The sequence below is a fragment of the Schistocerca serialis genome, chromosome 2, assembly GCF_023864345.2.
Source record: "Schistocerca serialis cubense isolate TAMUIC-IGC-003099 chromosome 2, iqSchSeri2.2, whole genome shotgun sequence".
Lineage (NCBI taxonomy): Eukaryota > Metazoa > Arthropoda > Insecta > Orthoptera > Acrididae > Schistocerca > Schistocerca serialis.
Genome location: NC_064639.1, coordinates 839,832,016 through 839,846,596, shown reverse-complemented (window position 1 = coordinate 839,846,596; position 14,581 = coordinate 839,832,016). Strand labels below are relative to the sequence as shown.

General features: G+C 42.2%; 1 protein-coding gene across 2 annotated transcripts in view; it reads left to right on the top strand.

The window, feature by feature from the left end:
- LOC126458109 (glutamyl aminopeptidase-like) overlaps positions 1-14,581 on the top strand; it is a 292,746-nt gene that overhangs the window by 97,883 nt on the left and 180,282 nt on the right. The window contains exon 1 of one of the 2 annotated variants that reach the window (XM_050094938.1): positions 5,095-5,232. The exons of the other annotated variant lie outside the window; for it this stretch is intronic. Coding sequence (XP_049950895.1) covers positions 5,095-5,232 — 138 coding nt within the window. Of the gene's footprint in view, positions 1-5,094; positions 5,233-14,581 lie in introns of those variants that run through there. 2 annotated transcript variants of the gene reach the window in all.

The following is a 14,581-nucleotide window of genomic DNA, read 5'->3' as shown; positions in this document are numbered from 1 at the left end:
AGCAATACGACACGAAAATACTTTCCTGTAGATTAGCAACATAATCATCTATTGAGTATATTATCGAACGTAATGTCACCTACGATGGATTGTTTTCAGAAGGAAATAAGAGACGAAATTCTTGGGACTCAGAAAGGACCTTGAAGGAAGAAGTAGCTGGGCTTCTGAGAAGGAATTAGTGAAAGAGAATATGACAGAGAAATCCTGTAGGCCAAAGAGACTAAAATTCACACGATAGCAACAAGGCTTGATCTACAGAGGTTAGACGATAATGGATGTTCGAAGTGAACAATGCGGAAGTTTCTTTGCCTTCCTCCCCCTCGCCCCTTCCGCGACACACACATACACACACACACCGGGATGAATAGAATCGCACAGGACTCAAAACCTCAAGAAGAAGACTGGCTTAACAAGAACAAGACTGCTTCTCAAGAACCACCTTTATGTTGATCTCGGAATATACTACAATTCCTATGTGTAGTTCACGTAGAGATAGAGAAGAGATTATTACACTAGCTAAAGCGCGCACAGAGGCCCTTAAATAAGCATTCTTCTCTCTTTTCGTATGTGAATGCATCGGGAAAAGGCCGTAATAATGCAATGGTGCAATGAGAAGTTGCAGTTCACATCATGCATATGGATGTAGATTTAGATGTAGCAGTAGATGAGAAGCCAGAAGATGAAGCAGAACTGGCTGTGACGTCTTACTTCAATCCCGGCTCAGTAACATTTGTACTTAAGTGATTGAGTACACAAGTACAGTGTTAACTGCTAAATCGACTTCAGAACATTTGCAGCCAGATCACCAATTTTTATGCAATTGCTCACGAAATTTAGAAATGTACATATTTCTGAAGTATGTGCACGAACTGGACGCCTAAAAATGGCCATCGTTTGCTAAATCAGTTCATGGTGAAAGACATGTAGACGTCAGTCTCTTCTATACAGCCGTTGAATGAACAGTAACAGGACCAAATTTGAATAGATTGTATTAAATGGTAGTGTAGCCTTACAAAAATTTCTTATTCCTTCCCTTCTATGATTTACGACAAGCCTCAGCTAGACGTTTTTGCATTGTAAGATCTCAGATTTTGTCTAATGAGACTGCCGCACTTTCAAACACACGCGCCGCTGCGTTTCCTACAGCCGCCGCCGCGGCACGAGCGCGCTGCAACGAACGATTACGCCGCTGCCATTGAGATGCAAGCGACCCCTCTCCGGAGCTCCAGTGCCGGGCATACTGAAGTTCCAACATTTATCTACTGAGCCCATTTTGCGTGCTTGCCAGTTGAATAACGTGTACATACTTCCATAATCTGCGACTAAATTCGCATGATGTAAATCCTGTGGAACCCATCTGGGTCGCCATCATCACGTACGCAAATCAGCGGCCCGTTATTTATGCGAATTACATGACTTGTGCGTAGACATCTAATGCCACGTACCTCCACAAACCTACCAGCCAACTGTCGAATCCCTGATACGCAGAGTCGGAGATGTATTTCGTTACAAAGACAGACAAACAAGCTGTTAAGTACGTGGTCATAATGTTATGGTTCGTCAGTATATTTCTGCATTCAAATCTACTGTTAGAAACTGACGCTGCAAATAAGTTATGTATTATTTTTACTATTTGATACTAGATGTAGAATAAATTAATTTCTGGATTATCTGTTTATGTGCGGAATCTGTTCCTCGCTCCTGTATCACTAAAGACATTAGAGAGACGAATCGAAAAAGGCTAGGTTTTTGGAGTAGAAGGTAGCCATGCGCTTGTCCAACGTTGTGGTTTCTACATTTACATCTGGATCTACATCTATAATCCGCAAGTCGGTCGTCTTAAGGCGTGTGGCGGAGGCTGCTTAGTGAACCACTGACACTCCTCCCCTTTCTGTTCCAGTCGCAGTTGGTGAGCAGGAAAAACGGTTGTTGATAAACTTAAGTGTGGGGTATAATCTGTCTGATTTTACACTCAAGTTCTTTTGACGAATACACGAAGGAGGAAGCAATATATTGGTTGACTCTTCGAGAAACGTACGCTTTCGGAATTTCAGCAGTGAGCCACAGTTTGGTGCACGTTGCCTCTCTTGTGGCGTCTGGCTTTGGAGGTGGATGACGCTTTCGCGCTTACTAAACGAACCTATGACGGAACAGACTGCTCTTCTATGAATCTTCTTCTTTGAATCTTATTTCCTCTGTGAAACCTACCTGATTCAGATCCCAGACAGACGAGCAATGGTCAAGTATTGGTCGAACGAATGTTTGTAAGCCACTTCCTTTGTTAATGGACTACATTTCCTGATGATTCTGAAACGTCCCCTTTGTATGTTAAGAATGGCTGTGCTGGTAAACTTCTACGTTATTTGATACAGAAACAGCTGAGTAAAACTGAACGTACTCAGACAGTTCTCTCTTTACTTATTCTGGTCATCACTAAACTGACACACAATATTTTTAGCGCAACGCAATCTGACTTTCAATAATCCCTACAAAAGAATGGCCCTGACTAACAATAACCTTTACCTTTCATGAATCACTTACCTCACAAAAATCTTCGTTACTCGAACTACTTCAATATCAGTACGTGACACATCCAGTTTTACAAATTTCCTTTTTCTGACGGACACGCGTCCAGAGCGTCCGCTGATAGTAACCTCTCAAAACTCTGGCATCTCTCTCCCCACATCCACCATTGCTGGCAGCTCACCTCCAACTGCTCAACGCTACGGGTTGTTCACATCCGTCCAACACTACACTAGCGAATATTCCAACAATGATTCCAACCAGCCACAGACTGAACACAGCGCAGTCAGTGATTTTCATACAGAGCGCTACATGGCGTCACCAACATAAAAACCTAAACAGCCTACTTACAATTCTTCCAATGTATCTCAGTCTGGCATCTGCACTTCATATTGTACGGTACGCATAGGCTCCACCCTCATATTACTGAATGTGACTGCTTATAATAAACGTTCGGCAGTCGTTATGCATGCTGTTTCATTGTGTTGAGTGTCAACTGACAACCCATGCGTCAAGCGTCGATCCTAAAATTTTCTAGCATTTCTGCTTGTCTGTATAAAACAGCATATTCTGTGAAGAGCCTCGGACAGCTTTCGACATTATACCCTAGGTTATATATATATATATATATATATATATATATATATATATATATATATTGTCATATAACACATCATTGTGGTACATCCGAAGTTACTTTTACGCCTGATGATTTCTCTCTCTTGGGAACAACATGTTGTGCTCTGTTTGCTAGGAACTCTTCAAGGCAGTCACAATATTCCGTACGCTCTTATTTTATTCAGTAGACGCTAGTACGGAGTTTGCAGACACAATAGCGCCTTTCTTAGCAATCATATACAACCGCTCACTTGACGAAAGGTCTGTTCCTAAAGACTGGAAAGTAGCACAGGTCACACCAATATTCAAGAAAGGAAATAGGAGTAACCCATTTAATTACAGAGCCATATCACTGACCTCCATTTGCAGTAGGATTTTGGAGCATTTACTGTACTCGAACATCATAAATTACCTTGAAGAAATTGACTTATTGACACATGACCAACACGGATTCAGAAAATATCGTTATTGTGCAAGACAGCTAGCTCTTTATTCCCATGAAGTAATGAGTGCTGTCGACAAGGGATCTCAGATCGATTCCTTATTTCTAGATTTCTAGAAGGCTTTTGATACCGTTCCTCACGAGCGACTATTAATCAAATTGCGTGCATATGGAGTATCGTCTCAGTTGTGTGACTGGATTCGTGATTTCCTCTCAGAGAGGTCACAGTTCGAAGTGATAGCCGGTAAATCATCGAGTAGAACAGAAGTGATATCTGGCGTTCCGCAAGGTGGTATAGGCCCTCTGCTGTTCCTGATTTACATAAATGACCTAGGCGATAATCTGAGCAGCCCCCTTATATCGTTTGCAGATGACGCTGTAATTTACCGTCTAGTAAAATCGTCAGACTATCAATTCCGATTACAAAATGAGTTTCTGTATGGTGCGAAAAGTGGCAATTGGCACTAAACAAAGAAAAGTCCGAGGTCATTCACATGGGTACTAAAAGAAATCTGATAAATTTTGGGTATACGATAAATCGCACAAATCTAAGGGCTGTCAATTCGACTAAATACCTAGGAATTACAATTACGAGCAGCTTAAATCGGAAAGACCACATAGATAATATTGTGGGGCAGGTGAAACAAAGACTGCGCTTTGTTCGCAGAACGCTTAGAAGACGTGAAAAACCCACTAAAGAGACGGCCTACATTACACTTGTCTGTCCTCTGCTGGAATTTTTCTGCGCGGTGTGGAATCCTTACCAGGTAGGATTGACGGAGGACATCGAAAAGGTGCAAAGAAGGGCAGCTCGTTTCGTGTTATCGCGTAGTAGGAGTGAGAGTGTCACTGATATGATACGCGAGTTAGGGTAGCAGTCACTGAAACAAAGGCGGTTTTCTTTGCGGCGAGATCTATTTACGAAATTTCAATCGCCAACTTTCTCCCCCGAATGCGAAAATATTTTGTTGACACCCACCTACGTAGGGAGAAAAGATCATCATGATAAAATAAGAGAAATCACAGCTCGAACGGAAAGATTTAGGTGTTCCTTTTTCCCATGAGCCATTCGAGAGTGGAATGGTAGAGAAGTAGTATGAAAATGGTTCGATGAACGCTCTGCCAGGCACTTAAGCGTGAATTACAAAGTAACCATGTAGATGTAGATGTAGACTGTATCGAACGCCTTCCGTTAAAAAAAAAATTGACAAAAAAAAACACGCCACCAATCTCGGCTATCGCTTTCAGGGTATTATCTTGAACGAACAAGACGAGCTGTTTCAGATTATGGTTACCTGCGGAATCCATGTTTATTTTTACAGAGGAGATATTTCGGCGCCAGGAAAGCCATGATACGTCAGCACCAAACTTTATCCAATGGTCTACAACAAACTGACCTAAGCGATGTAGGTGTATAGTCGTGTATCTCGGACGCGGGTAGTCGGAGTACCGCCGGCTGCGGCTCCTTCCTGTTACGACTAGAGGTGTGCAGCTGGTATTTCCGCGCGCAGATGCGGCTGGCGCTGGCCACGGGGCGGCACCTGGTGGTGTGGGCGGCGGTGGGCGGTGCCGCCCCCACACCCGTCCCCGCCACGGGCCGTCGCCTCCTGCAGCCGGCGTGGTCAACGGGGCTACGGCCGGCCTTCCAGGTACTGTGTTCGCACGACCCGGAAATACCCAGCCGCCCACCACGTCAGCACCAGTCTGAAATTAGCTCCAGACGTTGTCACAGAGAACTGCAGCTGCTCCATTCTGGCAGTTACCAACATATTTTGTTTTCTAAACACTTCCAGACACTGCATCAACACGTAAAGAAAGCTAGGTTGATCTTTCTGCCCTTCCTAAAATCTACATCTGCATCCGTACTCTGCAAACGACTGAGGTGGGCATGGCTGAGGGTACTTCTCAGTGAACTACTTATTAGGCTTCTTTCCATACCACTTACGTGTGGAGCATGTGTACGAATGACCGTTTTAATGCCTATGTGCGTGCTGTAATTAGTCTAAGTTCTTCTTCGCAGTCCCTATGGGAGCGACTTATAGGGGGCTGTAATATATTCCTCAAAGCCGGTTCCTGAGAAATTTTATTTAGGCCTTTCCATCATACACAGCTTCTCCTTTGAAACCAGTTTTTCGATATCTTTCTGACGCTCTTCCAAGGTTCTAACAAACACCGAACCGTACATTCTGCCCTTCTTTGTGTAGGTGCAGTGATACTCCTATTTGATGTTTGTCCTGCACCCCTGACCACTATTCTATGATGGACGTGCACTAACCCTGTAGTGCTTAACTGTAATTTGTATGAAGTCTGCATCTTACACTTCTGTTACTAAAGACGTGCTCTCTGCCTTTCGTACTGAGCGCAGTTCTTTTGTGGTTTTACTGCACGCCAGATGCTGCTACTTGTGCTGAGAGGCGAAGTTCGGGCACCTAGAAATACTTATAATCCAATTTAAAGAAAACTATGGGGCGAAAAAATTTTGCTTTTTCACATCTTATAGTCTGATATCTTCGCTCGATAAAGAACTGCGTTTCTTTTCCTTATTCGTCGTAGCTTAGAGAAAGCTTTTGACAAAGTTGACTGGAATACTCTCTTTCAAATTCTGAAGGTGGCAGGGGTAAAACACAGGGAGAGAAAGGCTATTTACAATTTGTACAGAAACCAGATGGCAGTTATAAGAGTAGAGGGACATGAAAGGGAAGCAGTGGTTGGGAAGGGAGTGAGACAGGGTTGTAGCCTCTCCCCGATGTTGTTCAATCTGTATATTGAGCAAGCAGTAAAGGAAACAAAAGAAAAATTCGGAGTAGGTATTAAAATCGATGGAGAAGAAATAAAAACTTTGAGGTTCGCCGATGTCATTGTAATTCTGTCAGAGACAGCAAAGGACTTGGAAGAGCAGTTGAACGGAATGGATAGTGTCTTGAAAGGAGGATATAAGATGAACATCAACAAAAGCTAAACGAGGATAATGGAATGTAGTCGAATTAAGTCGGGTGATGCTGAGGGAATTAGATTAGGAAATGAGGCACTTAAAGTAGTAAAGGAGTTCTGCTATTTAGGGAGCAAAATAACTGATGATGGTTGAAGTAGAGAGGATATAAAATGTAGACTGACAATGGCAAGGAAAGCGTTTCTGAAGAAGAGAAATTTGTTAACATCGAGTACAGAGTTAAGTGTCAGGAAGTCGTTTCTGAATGTATTTGTATGGAGTGTAGCCGCGTATGGAAGTGAAACGTGGACGATAAATAGTTTGGACAAGAAGAGAATAGAAGCTTTCGAAATGCGGTGCTACAGAAGAATGCTGAAGATTAAGTGAGTAGATTATATAACTAATTAGGAGGTATTGAACAGGATTGGGGAGAAGAGAAGTTTGTGGCAATCCTTGACTAGAAGAAGGGATCAGTTGGTAGGACATGTTCTGAGGCATCAAGGGGTCACCAAATTAGTATTGGAGGGCAGCGTGGAGGGTAAAAGTCGTAGAGGGAGACCAAGAGATGAATACACTAAACAGATACAGAAGGATGTAGGTTGCAGTAGGTACTGGGAGATGAAGAAGCTCGCACAGGATAGATTAGCATGGAGAGCTGCATCAAACCATTCTCAGGACTGAAGACCACAACAACAATTCGTCGTAGTTACTGCGATGCATCAAATCTACATCTACATCTACACGATTCCTCTGCAATTCACATTTAAGTGCTTGGCAGAGGGTTCATCGAATCACAATCATACTATCTCTCTACAATTCCGCTCCCGAACAGCGCGCGGGAAAAACGAACACCTAAACCTTTCTGTTCCAGCTCTGATTTCTCTTATTTTATTTTGATGATCATTCCTACCTATGTAGGTTGGGCTTAACAAAATCTTTTCGCATTCGGAAGAGAAAGTTGGTGACTGAAATTTCGTAAATAGATCTCGCCGCGGCGAAAAACGTCTTTGCTTTAATGACTTGCATCCCAATTCGCGTATCATATCTGCCACACTCTCTCCCCTATTACGTGATACGGGGAAGTCTTCAGGTCCAGATTGTATACCGATTAGGTTCCTTTCAGATTACGCCGATACAACAGCTCCCTACTTAGCAATCATGTACAACCGCTCGCTCACCGATAGATCTGTACCTACAGATTGGAAAATTGCGCAGATCGCACCAGTGTTTAAGAAGGGTAGTAGGAGTAATCCATCGAACTACAGACCTATATCATTGACGTCGATTTGCAGTAGGGTTTTGGAGCATATACTGTATTCAAACATTATGAATCACCTCGATGGGAACGATCTACTGATTCGTAATCAGCATGGTTTCAGAAAACATCGTTCTTGTGCAACGCAGCTAGCTCTTTATTTGCAAGAAATAATGGCCGCTATCGACAGGGGATCTCAAGTTGATTCCGTATTTCTAGATTTCCGAAAAGCTTTTGACACCGTTCCTCACAAGCGACTTCTAATCAAGCTGCGGGCCTATAGGGTATCGTCTCAGTTGTGTGACTGTATTCGTGATTTCCTGTCAGGAAGGTCGCAGTTCGTAGTAATAGACGGCAAATCATCGAGTAAAACTGAAGTGATGTCGGGTGTTCCCCAGGGAAGCGTCCTGGGACCTCTGCTGTTCCTGATCTATATAAATGACCTCGGTGACAATCTGAGCAGTTCTCTTAGGTTGTTCGCAGATGATGCTGTAATTTACCGTCTAGTAAGGTCATCCGAAGACCAGTATCAGTTGCAAAGCGATTTAGAAAAGATTGCTGTATGGTGTGGCAGGTGGCAGTTGACGCTAAATAACGAAAAGTGTGAGGTGATCCACATGAGTTCCAAAAGAAATCCGTTGGAATTCGATTACTCGATAAATAGTACAATTCTCAAAGCTGTCAATTCAACTAAGTACCTGGGTGTTAAAATTACGAACAACTTCAGTTGGAAAGACCACATAGATAATATTGTGGGGAAGGCGAGCCAAAGGTTGCGTTTCATTGGCAGGACACTTAGAAGATGCAACAAGTCCACTAAAGAGACAGCTTCCACTACACTCGTACGTTCTCTGTTACACAGTCCAATGTCGATGTTGACGGGCCAATGTGAGGCATAAAGCTTTTTGTCGTACAGTTATCAAGGGTACACGAGTGGACCTTCGGCTCTGAAAGTCCATATCGATGATGTCTGACACTTATTGATGGTCCAGTATTGAAATCTGCAGCAATTTCCGGAAGGGTTGCACCTCTGTCACGTTGAACGATTCTCTTCACTCGTCGTTGGTCCCATTGTTGCAGGATCTTTTTCCGGCCGCAGCGATGGCTCTGAGCACTATGGGACTTAACTTCTGAGGTCATCAGTCCCCTAGAACTTAGAACTACTTAAACCTAACTAACCTAAGAACATCACACACATCCATGCCCGAGGCAGGATTCGAACCTGCGACCGTAGCGGTCGCGCGGTTTCAGACTGTAGCGCCTAGAACCGCTCGGCCACACCGGCCAGCTTATATTGAAACTGGCTATCTTTTAAGGCGTAGCTGCAGATAGTGCGGTAATAAGTTTTATAGGCAGGGAAAAAAGCAAACATCCAGAGGATGAATTTGTTCTGTAGTTCCAGGTGGTATGAACTGCAATGTCACACACTTTTCAAGATGGATAGTTTGCTCGACAGGAGGGTGATTTTTATACGAAGACCAGAAATCTAGCTAAAGTATGTTATTTTGGCCTGCTATTGACCAAACGCAAAGCTTATACCACAACTGTAGTTCTCTTACGTCCATTTCCCCACTGTTGCTTGCTGAGACGAAATATTCGCTACTGTTCTTGCAAGATCACGCACACGAGAAAGAATTGTAGGAGGCAGAGCATCTCCAACTTATCCCAGCACAATATTAATTTTCCATCCAATTTGCCATCGAGATTAACAGTCGGCATAATTTTATGTAAATGCATTAAGGCATTGATGACAGTTGATCTTGATACAACTCTCTTGGTACCCTTAACTTCCAGGGTTCTTTTCATATGTATTTTCCTCTTCAAATCCCGATTGGTCGGACTTGATAACAAATTCCATACTGAACGGTGTGATAAGTTTGTTTACCTCATCTACAAATTTTCGGGTCGATTCCGTAGTTTGCTGTTTATCGTCAAGTTGACGCGTTGTTTGAGATTTCGTTATCTTACGTCTTCCGACTCTGTAGCAGTGTTTGAAGCTGTGCAGCCATCCACTGTTTCCCTTGAAACCGCTGCAATCTATGTCGCGCGCAGTTTGATGTGCATAACGTATGCACATGCTGTAAATTGTATCGAGCATCCTACAACGTGCAAACACCACTTTTTGTGACAAGTGCACCTCGTCCTCACTTGAATATACGTAGTTTTTCTTATGCACTACACGATCATATTGCTGCGGACTTAGAACTACATGCCTCGGCATTTATTTCAATAGCACTTTCATTTGGCGAGCACGTATCGTCATCCTTGTACTCCTCATGTAGAACGTACGCACAGTCGAGCGTAGAGGACACCACACATTCCACTGACATACCTTGCAGAAACGCTAATATTTCATCTGCTACTTCTTTCTCATTCTGTGAAATTCCTTGTAGCACTGTCGTGAGTTACTCGTCGACTAAGCTGTTCAGCTACGCTCCGTAGCCTCATGCTGTGCTCACCACTGGATAACCCCAACCCCGCCCCATTGTTGCCGTTAGCAGCCAATAGTGTGGTTGCGTCATAGACAATATGTGGGGTGTCGGATGTCGTAAACATGACTAGCCTTTTGAGACCTCGCACTCAAGGGGTTCCTTCTGAGTGGTCAGCACTGGTGACTGCGTTGCAGAGGACCCTGTTTCAATCTCCGGTACTGCCAAGATGTGTTCCTTAGGGAGGGGGGCGAGAGGGGGGGGGGGGAGGGGGAGGGAGGAGAGCTGGAATGGGTTCCACTAAGTGTCGGGATGCCAATTGAGGGGTTACCCTGTACTTAATTGAGAAGTAGCGGCTCCAAGGCTTGGATAGCCGGCAATGGCCGTGAGAGCCATGTCGTGGCCCCATGCTACTCCGCACTGCATCTGCATGACGGTCGCAGCTACGGTGTTACAGCACCTGGTTCCCACCTATAAGTGTAGCAGAAGTTCAGTTTGCAGTTAATCAGCCTTGCACTCAACGAAATATTTGGTTTAATATTTCTTGATCATGCTCAAATTTCTGATTCCCAGAGTGTGAGCCACAACTCAATTCTTTGAAGTTTTCTGATAAGCACTTATCAGATTCGAACATCTAGAGACTACGTCTTGAGAGAAAAATCCATTTCAAGTGCCCTTGTAGAAGTGTTAACATGACCGAAAATGGTTAATGATAAAATCTATCTCTGGAATGGTCAGCGCCGTAATTAATCTCTGGCTGAGCCGTCGTAAAGCTAAATGGTTCAAATGGCTCTGAGCACTATGGGACTTAACATCTGAGGTCATCAGTCCTCTAGAACTTAGAACTACTTAACCTAACCCAAGGACATCACACACATCCATGCCCGAGGCAGGATTCCAACCTGCGACCGTAGCAGCCGCGTGGTTCCGGATTGAAGCGCCTAGAACCGCTCGACCACAGCGGCCGGCATAAAGCTAAACTAAAAAAAAAAAATTAACAACAGGGATGCAGACTAGTGGGATGATAGATGAAGAGACCACCGACAAAGCTCCTGTGTTAAGTAAATAAGAATAGTCTTAAATTCGGCATGTTTCTAAAAGTAACTTCACTACTGAGCAAAATAAAAGCGGATCAGACTTGATATTTTTCGTTGTTTTGTATGAATGTGCGTCGCGCACTGTGAGAAAGATGGATCACAAGTAAATCTATTCTTCTGAAAAGTATGTTTGGACAAGGATCCTAAGAGTTTCATAGACTGGAAAGGTAAAAAATAAAACAGCCCTGGTAAACAAAACTATAAATATCTTCGAAGCCCCAAACATTGTAATGAGATTAAGATACTTCGGAAATACCATGAGTCTAGAAGACCTACTAGAAAAAACTGTAATACTCCAATGTACAGAAGATCAACGAGGAAACCCTAGGAGAAGGTGAATAGAGGACGTCAAAGAAAGTATCAGAATGACCCTGGAAGAAAAGAGACCAAGACACCGACAAGAAGTGTTGATCATGTCAGCAGCAGTCGATAATAATTTGATGGATCATAACAACAACGAGGCATTACTAATGTATTAATTATTATTACATTTAATGTTCTTGAATTGTTTAACCATTCTGAGCCATTAATCTTTTTGTTACTTTTATTGGCTTTATTTTCATTGCGTTTTAAGCGTGAATTACGCTTTTGCCTTTGAATGTAACCAAACTGAAACCCTCTGGAATCGGGAGTATTGCTTTCTAACGACAGGAGGGCAACAGTGCTATATGTACAAGGGACGTTAAACAATGGGAAAGGGACCTCATGTTAAAATTTAATTAGACAGTTACAAATACATTGTCTGGGATAGCATCAAAAGAGGCAGCGTATTGGAAGCTACGCTACTGTACCTATGTGGAATGAAAAATATTTAATTGAAATAAATAAAGAAATAATTTATTCGAAGAATCAGAATTTCCAATATTAATAATATTGAGAGCCGAGTAGCTTCCATAAAATTTCATTACCGCGAGCAGGCAAAAGTAAATCAGGAAACCGAATGTATTTGTGGTATTTCGGTTATTGACCCTAGGGCAGTTTTGATACGGTTCTCCGTTCATGGCGCCTCACTTACGTGTAACCGATGCATCTCAGATAACCAACTATCTGCCTTATGTACTTATATTTAGGCTTTTCCTTGCGAATATTCCCTACCAACATCTCTTCAGCTGCAGTTTTCAGCAACGATTCATGCCATAATGCGTGTACAAAAAACGAACACTTAAATCTTACCGTGAGATCTCTGATTTCTCTTATTTCATTATAATGATAATTTTTCCGTATGCAGATTGGTATCTAAAAAATATTTTCGCATTCGGAGGGGAAAGTTGAAGACTGAAACTTCGTGAGCAGATGGCGTTTGCAACAAAAAACGCCTTCTTTTAGTGATTACTGCCTCAACTCACGTATCATATCAGTCGCACTCTCTCTCCTATTTCGCGATAACACAAAAATTTTTAGATGCCCTCCATCAATCCTATTTAGTAAGAATCACATACCACACAGCAACACTAGCAGAGGACGGACAACGCGTAGTATAGGCGGTCTGTTTAGCTGATCTGTTGCATCTTCTAAGTGTTCTGCCATCAAAACCCAGGCTCTGGTCGGCCATCTCCGCCACATTAGCTATGTTATCGTTCCAATTTGTTGTTCATAATTGTTGTTCTTAGGTGTTTAGTTGATCTGAAAGCCTTTAGTTTTGCATGATTTATCATGTAGCAGAAGTTTAAGGGATTTCCTTCAGTCCTCATGAGAATAATGCCACACGTCTCATTATTTTCCCCGCAATACAGATATATTGACTACATCATTTTGCAGTTCGTTATGAAAATTTGCTGACAGCATCACCAGCAAACAATCTAAGAGGGCTGCTCAGATTGTCTCCTAACTCGTTTATATAGATTAGTAACAGCAGAGGGCCTATAACGCTTCCTCAGGGAAGCTTGATATCACTTCCGTCTTACTCGATGATTTTCCGTCAGCTACTACGAACTGTGACATATCTGTCAGGAAATAGTGAATTCAGTAGCATAACCGAGACGATAGTCCATAGGCACGCAATTTCACTAGAAGTCGCATGTGAAGAATGTGTAGCGTTGCTCTTGGGTGGCGGAAAGAAAAAGAATTGTTATTTTACATTTTTTTTCTGAAAAATTTCGAAAAATTGAATATTTTCGTGGCCCACTTGGCAGCAGAATCAGGGATTGATTACACTATTATAATAACATACGTTGAGCAATAAATACCTGAATAAGAGCAGCAGATTGATTTATTTGAGATCGTTCGGAATAAACATTATCGTTTCTGTGCATTTTTATAGTCGCGATGTAGTCATCCTCGGAACAACACTAAGGGACCAGAAGATCTATAGACTTTAAAAGAAACGCAACACTACACAATCAAAAAAAAAAAGAGTTGATTCAGAAATAATAGGAAAACGATAATGTTCCTTCTGCCTCATGCTGCGTTCGGCCCATCAGCGTGATCGTAATTTCTGGTGATGAGCCAACACAAAATAATTATCATTCAAGTAAATGAGGAGATGGAAATCATCAAGGTTAATTTACTAAAATAAGCACACTTATCTTTAACACACGTTTTTTTAATGCTACGTACCTTTTCATATTAAATTACAATAGATGACCATTGTGGTTAGATACTTTATACATAACAGTCAAATTGTCCTCTTGATGCTGTCTGTTCGTAATCAGTTACAAGAAACTACATGTTTTCTGATTAGAAAAATAACAATTAGCACATTTATTGAATATTTTCACACAAAATATAAAATAACGAAGCGGAACGCAGCAACTCTGCGTCCGCCTTTCATGGAATACAAACAGTAAAAGGTGAGGCGCTCAATGCCTCATTTGTCTTGAAACAACAGAATTCTTTTTTATATCATTAATCGATACATGTACATAGGGATTCATGGGCACCGCGCAAGAACGGCAAAGATAAAGAATAATAGATTCTATCGCTGTTATGCGATGGTTCATTTCTTTTACTTTACAGTTGTTCGATAACTTTAGGCCACCAGGCCTTTATTATTGAGCGTATATTAATGTTTGTGAGGCGAAAATTACTAATATTACAAATGGTATCAAACGCCTTCTGAAAATCTAAAAACATGGAATCAGTTTGACATCCCCTGTCGACAGCACTCATTACTTCTTGAGAATAAAGAGCTAGTTGTGTTTCACAAGAACGACATATTCTGAATCCGTTTTGGCTGTTTGCCAATAAATCGTTTACTTCGAGGTAATTCGTAATGTTTGAACACAGTATATGTCCAGAATCCCTCTACAAATCGACGTTAGTTATATCGGTCTGTAATTTAGCGAATTA